This window comes from Austrofundulus limnaeus, unplaced genomic scaffold, assembly GCF_001266775.1.
Source record: "Austrofundulus limnaeus strain Quisiro unplaced genomic scaffold, Austrofundulus_limnaeus-1.0 Scaffold330, whole genome shotgun sequence".
NCBI classification, from domain to species: Eukaryota; Metazoa; Chordata; class Actinopteri; order Cyprinodontiformes; family Rivulidae; genus Austrofundulus; species Austrofundulus limnaeus.
The window spans coordinates 528,459-540,439 of record NW_013952732.1 but is presented as its reverse complement, the minus strand read 5'-3'; the positions used below and the strand labels follow the sequence as shown (position 1 = coordinate 540,439).

The 11,981-nt window shown below is 41.2% G+C and overlaps 1 protein-coding gene across 1 annotated transcript in view; it reads left to right on the top strand.

The window, feature by feature from the left end:
- npr1a (natriuretic peptide receptor 1a) overlaps positions 1 to 11,981 on the top strand; it is a gene marked incomplete in the record, with an annotated part of 37,273 nt that overhangs the window by 3,474 nt on the left and 21,818 nt on the right. The window contains 4 exon segments of the mRNA XM_014022464.1: positions 474 to 1,215; positions 4,762 to 4,952; positions 6,325 to 6,438; positions 6,536 to 6,689. Coding sequence (XP_013877918.1) covers positions 507 to 1,215; positions 4,762 to 4,952; positions 6,325 to 6,438; positions 6,536 to 6,689 — 1,168 coding nt within the window.

Here is an 11,981-nt window from a genome sequence, read left to right as displayed (position 1 = left end):
AACAGAAGCTGCTCTTCATATTAGTGACAAACTTTGGTGTTTTTGATGAGTTACTTTCATTTTTGCTTCTACTTTTCATAATACGTTTCCATTCTCGGCAGGTTTCTAAGGTTCTTATTCTACATATTAAAAAGTTGTTAAACATCTGAGTGGCGCACTACTGCTACTAGTGGTGAGAAAGTGTATTGCACCTTATTCAAAATCAATGCGGTCCCGCGGCCCTCTGCGGCCCAAAGTTAAAAACTGTTGTTCTTTTRAGGACCTCAAGGTGGCGCTCGCGGCCCATAGGTTAAGAATCTCTGGGATAAACTACACAACATAAACTAAAACAGAAGCTACAGGCTGATTTTATCCAGAAGTTGTTCGATAAGAAGTATAAAACCACAGATTCGGTGAATGTCATCTTGTCAGACTAGTTGTTTTACACACAGGTCATGTTATTTATTAAATCAGTTGTTATCTATTCCCTGCAGAACGTCTGCCTGGCCCTGAAACTCTTCCTCATCATGTCGTCCTGGCAGTGCTTCTCCCTCCTCCTCTTCCTGCCCTTCGTCCGAGCAGCTGAGCCCCCGTTATCCTCTGACAACACCACGGACGATCTTCAGGTCGTCACCATCGCGGCCATCTTGCCTCTGACCAACACGGATTACGCCTGGGCGTGGCCTCGAGTCGGGCCGGCGCTGGAGTTGGCCGTCCGCCGCGTGAACGCCGACCCTCACCTGCTACCGGGCCTGAAGCTCAACCTGGTGCACAACAACTCGGAGAACCGTTTGGGCTTCTGCTCAGACTCCATGGCGCCGCTGGTCGCCGTCGACCTGAAGATGTCCTACGACCCTTGGGCCTTCATCGGACCTGGATGCGACTACTCCTCCTCACCGGTCGCTCGCTTCACCAGCCACTGGGATGTGCCCATGGTGACCGCCGGGGCCCGCGCGGTGGGCTTCAAACATTACAAAGCCGTCACCAACACGGGCCCCACGCACATCAAGCTGGGAGAGTTCAGCACGGTGATCCAGGAAACCTTCCGTTGGCAGCGGCAAGTCATGCTCGTCTACACCGACAACAAGGATACGGACGACGACAGGCAGTGCTACTTCGCCGTGGAGGGGGTGTACGAACTGCTGGGCGTGCACAATATATCCACGTACGACTACTCCTTGGAGAGCGAGCCAAACTACAAGATGGTGGTTCAAAGGATCCGCGAGAATGGACGAGGTCAGCAGCCGCCATTTTCAGGGGTTTTTGTTTCACCTTTGTTCTCTTGCCTTCTTTCTTTCTGTGATCAGAAAAGCATTAGGGTCGCAACTAGGGATGCWCCATATTGAGCCACGCAATAAAAAATTACAGCTATTTTTAACAGATGTACATGTTACAAGTATGTTTTTTGACTGTATTTGAGTTATTTTTTATCATTTATTGCTTGCTTTTATCGTGCTGGGGGCCCGGGGCCCATGTTTTCGTCCACCTAGCTTCCATCATATTAGCATTCATGCTAACACTATTTTACCTCTTTTCTCTGCAAATTTGCTCATCTTCCTCGTTTTACGTCAAGATCCTCGTCGTCTTCCTCCACAGCTCGAGAATTCACCGACAATACTTCTCAGAAAAAAACCTCGCCGTTGCTATCCCCAGAAATTTCACAACAAAAATGAAAGATTTAGATTTTGTTTTGACTCAAATCCACCCACGCCCAATCCACTGGCGGGAACAACCCTTCAAAATAAAAGTTGTAACACGCGACCGTTAAGTGCAATGGTTTAGTCTTGAGATAAATTGATTTGTTTGCCTCCTACATCACAGGACCTGCAGTGTGACTATTGCAGTGTTCAAAGGATATATCGTGGAGCTCTTGTTGCCACTGATTTTTCTAACGTTTAATTTTTAATGTTCGTTTTTTTTTCTTTTTTTTTTTTGTTCTGAGATGCCTTCACCACCCTGGTCCAACATTTTCTTTGCTCTCTTTGTATTCTTTCCAAAAATACCAGACGTTCGGAGCTTTGAAACTCTTAGATTTTTTTTCCCATTGACTTCTCTCCATTGGGACCAACCATCCACCGGATTTGCATGAACTCTTGAGGTCCGACACTCCAACTCCTTTTCCTTCGCTGTTTTTAATTCACCTCCACTCCTTCGGTCCTCCTTCTTCTTTCCTCATCCTCCCTGATTCCCTCCCCTGCCCTGATGTCCGTAAATAATAGTTAATTATTATTTTATTTTTCTCCGTACCGGTTAATGACTGACCTCCGCTCTATGTTTTTTTTTTTTTGGTTTGTGCGCATGTTTGTGTGCTTTTTTTGTTTCGTTTTATGAGCGCCAATTTCGGTTTAGGGCCTCAGGAGTGACGGCATTCCTGCATTCTAAGGACATTCCTACATTGTGAGGACATTTTGGTTGGACCTCTAAGCGCACACCTGTAAATAATCAGCACTTTTCACTGCAGAAGAAGAAGTAAACGTGTCCCTTTAATCCTCTTCTGTTGACCTTCATGTTTGTTTAATCTGAAACATACTGCTGCTGTCATGCAGTAAAGTAACTCTGCATGTTAGAGTATCATATACCGTTCCCCCACCTTTTAGTATAATTACAAGAAGTCTGATCATCTGAAACAAATCACGTTTAGAGTTTTACAAACCAATGATGTACTAGATGTTAATCTAATCTTACGTAATTACTCACAATTCATTTTTTTACTGCTAAAAACTTTATGCACAGACAGTATTTGTCTTATCTGCTAAATATAATCTTTTTATGTACCTCAAATGAATAGCTCAGATATTTAAGTTAACATTTTACTGTAGAAAGCTCCTGGAATGACCTCAATTTAGACAAATAATTCTGACCAGATCGACAAGCTAACAGTCCCTACATGGAGTAGATATAAAAGCAAAATTCTGCCACTTTAAGACAAACCTAACTTTACACCTTTTGTGCTGATTCTAGTTTTGGACTACTTTGTGCTAAKATTAGCCTCCTTCAGCTGCTTGTTTTGCTAATAAACGCCCGTTTTTCTGCTTTTCAACTATCTTTCTGCTCTTTTCAGTTATTCTCCAGATTTATTTTTGTGCTTCAGTTAAGTTTTTACGCTTCTTTCAGCAGTTTTCTGCAATTTAAGCTATCTTTTTCCATTTTCAGCTAATGTCACCTTTTTGTAGCCACTTCTCTCAGCTGCTTAATTCAGMAAATATGTGCGCTTTCTGCTTCATTGTGCTATATTCAGCTTTTCAGCTGTGTTTTAGCTATTTTTCTGCTTATTTACCTCCTTTTTCTAATTTGTTACAGATTGCAAATTTTTTGTGCGTCTTTTCTTTCAGCAAAAATCTTTTATTAAAAAGAATTCACACTGCATTTTTGCAGAAAATGCAAGTTCTCTAAGAGTTATTCTTTTATCATTGAGGTGATTTTTAGATGTGGATTTTGCAGATTGTAGCTTCAATGACAGCTTATGGAAACTAAATAGAGAAAGGTTTGAGATGTGAATGAGAGAAATGTTTTATAAAGAATATATATTTTTTAAAAGATCAGACACCCAGCAGGACTAAAACAGACCGGGCACAGTTTGATTTGTGACATCATCACAGACACACTAACTGCTTCTTGTCCTCACACCGGCACCAGCTGTTGCCCGCAGCAGTGTTGGATGTCCTCACAGTAATTACCTCTGAGTGTGTGTTTGTGTTTGTCAGATATAATTCATGACGCGGGGTCAAAATCTGTTTACACAGTTGCATTATGGGGAAGTGTCTTCGATTTGAAATATTGTATATCAATAAACGCTAACGTGAGGACGTTTATATTCAGGTTTGGAGAGGAGAGGAAGTTAGTGGAGGGGTAGTTATGGTTACGATTAGAGTAAGGTTTGCAGAAATAAGAGTAAATCCGTGTAATGTCCTCTGAAGTCATGGAAACATGTGGGCGTGTGTCACAGCTAAAAAATCTCTCAGTCAATCATGTTTTTTTTTCTAAAGTTTTATTAGAAACAGTTGACTGCAGGAAAAACAACATGCAAGCTTCTGGTTTTCACATGTGAAACTTTCTGTCCATGTTATTAAGGCTGCCTTGGGGACTAAATGAATTGGTCTGGGATGGACATATTTTGTATTTTTTTTGTAGGAATCTGAGTGGCACACGGGAGGTTTTTATTTTGAGTCTGCAGCGGAACGTGGTGGAATGGGATGGGCCGACATGTTTTGGGGGGAAAGATGGTTTTTACTTGTTCTCATGCCACATTTGTATCCCATTATCCAATAAAAAAAAGATTTTTTTTTAAAAAGCTGCCTGATGCTTCTAACGCTTTCATTCAGTATGAAAATGATCAATCTAGACCCAGTCTGTGGCCAATTTTTGTATCAGTTTCTTGTGAGCGGAGTTCGCACCTTGGCTGATTCATAACAATCTTTAACGAGTGTTTCCTGTCCTGCCCCGGAGCTCGTTAGTGGAGGTTCTGCGATTATCGCCATGGAAACAGCCGAGCTGAGCGCTGAGGTCATGAGCCTCTGTCAGACAGAGCCCGGCAGGCCTGATCTACAGTCTGACGCCGTCACACTGGACCCAGCAGACTGTTAACACAGAGGAAAACAAAGACACACTGTGACGAACCAAAGACAGATAATTATTACAGTAACTCTTATTTAAAATAGGGCAAAACTACGAATAATAAAGAGACAGAATCAAAAGCACTATAAGCATTTTCCAAACAGGGCAAATGATTGTAAATAAACATTATATTGTGTTAAAAACACTTCTTTGTTTCCCACTCCACAGTGGTGTACCTGTGCTGCTCCCGGGACATCTTGAGGAACCTGATGGTCCAGTTCTGGAAGGAAGGAGTGGAGCTGGACAGCTTTGTCTTCTTCTACATTGATCTTTTCGCAGACAGTGTGGGGGGCGGACGACCCGTCAGGCCCTGGTTCAGAGGAGACCAGGATGACTACGGGGCCAAGCTCGCCTTCAGGGTGAGACGCGGGTCTGATTCTGTTTTTTGGTTTCTTTTTGCTGATGTTAAAGAGGACCTATTATGCAAAATTCACTTTTTAAAGTTTTTTTTTATTCAACTTTGGGTATGTACTTCTTAAAAAAACAGTCCTAGGACCAAAAAAAATGCACCCAGGGGCATATTCACTGTAAGTAAATGTATTTTTAATGTGTATTAATGACAAGTTTTATACTTCATTTTGTCATTTTGTGATGTCACAAGCCGTACGACAACCCGCCGGAACCTGAGTTTCTGAGGTATTTTGACCGCTGCTGCTCCCTGCTCTGGTAACAGCATGCAGAGTGAGCGCAGAGCAGAGGAGGGAGAGAAAAAAAAGAAGCTGGGACTACGACTCTGCCTCTGGGTCTCATATGGTTGTACAACGGAGCTTCTGCTATTATTAGCCATGCTTAACGTAAACGCTGGCTTTGGAGGGCGGAGTTAATGTCAACAGATTTTTGGAGGGCGTTACCAACAGAGCTCATTAACATAAACAGCTCTTCTGAACCGAAGTCAGAGCAGGCAGAACTAGAAAATGGGAAATTTTATTATCTGAGAATTATTTTGTGCATTAAATTGAACGAACATGGTCTGGATAGCCCACAGACATACCATAAAATTTTCTAGGGCCCATAATTGGTCTCCTTTAATTTTTGACGGAAATCCTGATCTCAGCCTTTGAACGACCTCTCCTGACACCTGAATAAAGTCATAAAAGTCCAGATTGTTTCGTTCGTCATCCGTCAATAAAGAAGCCAGTATCTTACTGCGCTGCRGCCGTTAGAATTTTGAAAACGTAACTGACGTAACACCAAAAGGAGAACTCCCTGATCGTCTTTATGCCACTGAAAAATGTGAAACCAACAATTGAGTGGCCAAGTTCTTGTTAAATTATTGTTAATATGGTGAAAAAGCAACAAACACATATGAGTTACTACTGCTTTAAAATACAGTTTTGCATGCCACGCACACAAATAAAGTTGTCATAAAAAACGATGCCACATGGTTGCAAACATTCAGTTTTGTGATGCTGCCAGGAAGAATTTGCCAACTTCCTTGCAATTTTCTTGTGATTTTGCAGAGGGCGTAACCTTACATCAATATACTGTATTAATACAAAGGATAATAATTCAATTATTTCAGGGTAAACTGAAAAAAAAATCTATATTGTCATCATATGCTCAATATGGATCGATGTATTGATTGCAGATTTGTAAACTGAATCAAAATTGTGCCGTGGCAGACTTTGTGATAAAGAAATATCGTATTGTTAAATCATTTAAGTATCGTATCGTGATAAATCTGGTGATTTACCTCCCTGCCTATAATCCTGGCTCTCTGCCTCCTCACAGAGTGTGAAGGTGCTGACCTACTTGGAGCCTCAGAATCCAGAATATTTTGAGTTTGTCGAAACTCTGAAGAGCGAAGCAAAGAAATCGTACAACTTTACCATCAAAGACTCCCTGGTGTGTAGAAATGTTTTTTCTTTTTGTTCCTGACTGATGCGCTCTGTTTTGATATTTCCACCACATAAAATCCCGTGACCCTTTGTGTCTCCGTCAGTACAACCTGATAGCTGCGGGGTTCTACGACGGCATGATGCTGTACTCCCAGGCTCTGAACGAGACGTTGAGCCAGCAGAGGACAGGACCGGGACCGGTGAAGAGGCCCAAAGGAGATGTGGTGACCAAGAAGATGTGGAACAAGACTGTCCCAGGTGATTCCTCCCCGTTTTTTTTTTTAAAGTTTTTTCCTCCCCCTTGTGCCTGTTCTGGATACATTTTGTGGTCACGYTGGAAATGCGCAGCCAGTTTTGGACCCAACAGAGCAGAGCGTTGGATGAGAACAGTCTGCTCTGAAAACGTGAGCTCTTAATCAGAAAACCACAAAGAGCAGAAATATCCATCTCTGCAGGAAACGTCCTGCACTTGACTCAAGTCTTACCAAACAAAACAGACCTCAAATTTTACAAGTAATAATAATAACATAAATCTATTAAATTTAGCTTGGTTAAATTTAACGCCTAAAACTAACTTGTTGACTTTTAAATGTAATTTCTGCACAAACATCTGGATTTTTGTCAGAACTAAGCGTTTTATTTATCGCCCTCTCGACAGTTTTGCTCTGTCTAGACATAATCTGCCCCTAAAGTTGGCAAACCTTCATGTTTCTGTTTGGTCTGTTTTCATTTATTCAATGAGGCTGACTGAGTAACACAAGCAAAATAATTCTTTAGACAACGTAATTCATTTTTTGTTTCTCTTTAGTTTGACAAATGCGATTAAAGGGAATCGGTCCCAGCCCTTGTGTAAATTTAGGCTCAACCCTAAAACATTATGTTAACCCAGAAAAAGTTGTGACAATAATAATTGTTAAATTTGATTTTAATGTTTATGCATCAAGTTTTTGTGTTATTATTAATGTTGTGTATTTTGGTAAAATGGTTCAAGCTGCAGTCTAGAGGCGTCGAAGCTCTGAAAGCCGTTTCTGCGATTCTTGACAGAAAGCAGCTTCTCTCGCTCTGCCGCCAATCAATCATGCTGTCGATTAACCGACGAGCCTATCAGGAGCCCCGGAGCTGGATGAGGTCACCGTGGGAATCTGAGTCTGACAGACGAACACGTTTCTCACGGTTGTGATGTTTGTCAGCGGGGAGATGGCGTGTTAGCGTAAAGCTGCGGTGTAAACTTGTACCAGCTGGCAGAGGGACTGGGAACAGGATGTCTTAGACTCAAACCAGCAACCAGGATGGAGAAGTCTTACCACAACAGATTTAAAGGGAAAATTACACTCTTTTTTTTTTTTTCTGTTGTTTGGTCTCTAACTCATTATACAGGAAAGTTGTGATGATCATGTCACGGTTTTATTTGGAGGACGCATTTGGAGGATTCAGGTTCTGGACTTTGGACCAGGCCTGAAGTTAAATGTTGAAGCTCGTATTGTTAGCACAGGCAGGAAGTCGTCTGTCATTTTTCAGAGCTCCCAACACTTCCAGGAAACGGTTTGAGTGTGAAAACAAAGAGATTTTTTTTTGCTTAATTTTGCTGCTGACAGGGTTGAGACAGGAAACATAGGGTGTGTGTGTTTACAGCTGTGTGTATGTGTGTGTGTGCGTGTGGACTTGGATCAATCACTTTACCTTGTTAAACAAAGTGCAACAAGAAAGAGGAAGTTTGTTACAAGAATAATCACAAAGTTAAATCTGTGTTTCTTGGATACTTGAACAGTTGGCTAACGCACTAGCTCAGTTCTGCAAACGATGTTTTTGTTTTTCTAGACTAAAGGAAAAAAAATTGTATAGGTCCTCTGGACAGGTTCTTCTTTAATGAAACGTTTCGTCTCTCTTCCAAGAGGATTGCGATGTCTCGGTTTCGGATGGAGGACAGTTGGAAACTGGCGTACAGTATATCGTAAGCCCACCCACACAGACCAATATTTGCGTTTTGACTCCCACCACCCACTGGAACACAAGTTAGGAGTGATCAGGACTCTGTACCACAGAGCCGACAGTGTCCCTACAAACCCAGGAGCCAGGCAGAAAGAGAAATCACACACACGACAGGCCCTGGAGCAGTGTGGTTATCCTGACTGGGCTTTCCTGAAAGCAGACAGGAAACACAGACAGGACTCCATGCAACCTTCAGGTGAAAATGAAGACCCCAAACCCAGACCCAAACCAGTGGTTATTCCGTATGTTGCGGGTGTTTCGGAGAAACTGAGACGYTTATTTTCTAAACATGATGTCCCAGTRGCTTTCAAACCCCAAAACACATTACGGCAAARGCTGGTTCACCCCAAAGATCCGGTGCCCCGGCACAAACAGAGCAATGTTGTATATGCTGTTAAGTGCCAGGAGGACTGCGACCAGTTATACATCGGGGAAACAAAGCAGCCACTGTTCAAAAGAATGTCCCAACACAGACGAGCTACATCTAATGGCCAGAACTCTGCAGTTTTCACTCATTTACAGGCCAGCGGTCACTYTTTCAGAGATGAGGATGTTCTCATTCTTGATAGAGAGGAACGTTGGTTTGAGAGGAGTAAAAGAAGCCATTTTTGTGAAGAAAGACCGTCCATCATTAAACAGAGGTTGAGGCCTCCGTTTTCAGTTGTCCCCCTCCTACAGTGCTGCTATTGCCAGTATCACTCCACCCCCTGTTAACAATAGGTGTTAATTAGGTGTCAACGATAGCCATGTGATGTGAGTATCAGTCACATGGAGGCAGGGCTTAAAAGCCTGAATTTTGCCTGAAACTCTCAGACTGAAGAAGTCTCTTGGAGGAGAGACGAAACGTTTCATTAGAGAAGAACCCGTCCAGAAGACCTATACAATTTTTTTTCCTTTTGATTTTTTACCTGGATTACTGAGATGCATCAGGACATTTTTCTAGACTAGTTTCTGACTCTTTTAGGTTCTGAAGTGGTGTCAGAAAATAATTAATGAATTTCTTTAAAGGAAAAAGCAAAATAATGAAATAGGAAATTAGAAAATCAGGATAGAAACAACATAAAGTGCTGGTAGAGCATTTTTATCTTATTTCTTTCCAAAGTTGAACTKCACTGTAGCAGGAGGTTAGGACCCAGAAATGCAGATCAACACAAAGAGCTCAAAAACAAAAACAGACTTTATTCTAACGAGAAAACAAAAGTTTATAAAACTCTGGAATAAACACAGATTGGATTGAGAGAAACCAGACTTGGCATGAAAAAGGGATTTCTGTTTAGTGACAAACCAGTGGTTATATAAGCTGAGGATGACGAGATGAGAAACAGCCAGATGTAATGAGGGTTCAGGTGGAAGTGGGCGTGGCCTGACTGAGGAGCAGGAGCTGAACTCAGGTAGAGTGGCTRAATGACAACACAAATACCAGAACCAAATAACAAATTGGACCAAAAGGAATAAATCTAATCCTAAACCTGACAAATGTATCAAAAACAAAACACAGATACTGACAGTTAACGAAACATTTAAAGGGAACATATCAGGCAAAATCTACTTTTTTATCCATTAAATGCAGTTTGTTGTGTACTTGGAGTCWTTAGCAGTGCGGAAAATTAGAATTTAGTCTCTCCTGGTGCTATCAAACTGCAAAAATGGCCAAACAAAGTGGAAGGGGGTGGGTTTGACTTTAAAGAGACAGTGTCAAAATGAGTTGCTCTGAGACCCACTTTAGAAAAGGACTGAAAGAGGGGCTTGTGGAGCTACAATAGGGAGAAATTCAGACCAAAGCATTGCAGTTCCACTTTATACAGACCTCAACTGTAGAATTTAAAAGTGAAAATAAGAAGGTATTGCAAAAAAAAAAAATACAGCTCAAGACTCAATTGCCTATAAACTAACATTTTAATCTGGAGTTGTGCAGTTCTTTGTATTTGGTTTGTCTATTTCAGGTCGCCACACCCATCATAAATTAATTCCAGTCAAAAGAAAACACAATTGTATTTTTAAAAAATATCTTACACATTTATAGACTCTGTTTCTTTTAATAGATTCCTCCAAACCCTAAACACAGACACACCCAGCAGGTTTGACAGGAAGGACTGTGATAAAACATTTTTAATATTTAAAATAAAGAGTTTTTAATTGTTTCATCCAATTTCCTTCCACAGCAATTCAGTTTAAATATTTTCAGAAATGTTTCCCCTGATCTCATCTTCTGCAGTTTGGCTTCTTGTTTTTAAAGATTTTATCAAGCATTCCTCAGTCCAACAGCCTGAAAACAGCAGATACTATTTGTTGAGTTTGGATCATTTGGCTGAAATCCCTTCTTTTTGTTTCACCAGAAAAACCAAACAAAGAAAGAGAAACTGCTGAGCAAATAGCAAAGACAGACTGYGATCCATCATCGCAGCGGCTCAAACTGACCAAAGTCTACGGACCATAAAAACATCTCCGTCCATCAGACCCACATGTTGATTCAAACTTTAGTAAAATAACTCGACTGTTATCTTAGTTTGTGAAATATTTAAAAGACAAACAGATAAGAACTTTCATCATTCCTGATTCAAACAGCGGAAAAGCACCGAGTCCGCCTGAAACTGTGAGACGTTTGTACTGAGACGTCAGGAGGGAGGACAGTGAGGTTTGTAATACTCAGATGCTGGTGGAGTTGTGGTGGCTTCTTGGATTTTTAAAAGATTTAAAAAAGCACAACTAAATCAGAACAGGATGGGACAAAGACAAAGAGYTGTCCTTGGACGGAGCAGGAAAAGGGAGACCTGAGGTGCACGACCGCGGTCACACAACAAAACTGGACGAGCAGGAGTTTCAAATGAGGCAAAACAGGAAAAGAAAACAAACATCTCAAAACTGCACATCACAAAACAGAAGGAAATGCCAAAAAGTCACAACAAATCTAAAAAAAAAGACAGTGTGTGAGACAAACGTCCACATTACATAGTCGTTCATCACAGGAAGCAGGACTCAGCTGGAGATCGCTGATCTGATCACTGCGTCTTTACCGACGTGTCATGACATTGATCTGTTTATGCTACCATGATACAGAGGGCGGCATAAAATATTCATCAAATAAACAGAAAAAAAGGTAGAAACTTTCACGTATTTTGGTTTTTCTCTCTCTTATACACTAAAAGCCTAACAGTTTTTTCTTTTACATTTATCTTGTAATAAGCAGATTTTACTCAATTAATGGTGCCTAATTCTATGGGGCACAAAGTGTAAATTAAAGATTAAAAAATGCTCACTTTAGCTCAAATCCTACTTCAAAATTATTTAGCTCATTGCTGTTACAGTTTGCTAATTTTTACTAAATGTTAAATCCTAAATTTAAATGTAAACGTTTATTGTAAATGTGGTGGCTTAATGTCAAAGATTATATGTAAGTGTTTTGCAATGGAACACAGCCTTCGCTGCTCTGCAGCTTTTGTTGTGACATCATCATCCTGCGACCAAAGCAACTACTAACGCTGGCTGTGTCCAAAACGACAGGCCGGGTCCTCTGGAGGACCCAGACTCCCCGGTCTCGGCGGGCCGGGTCCTTGGTAGACC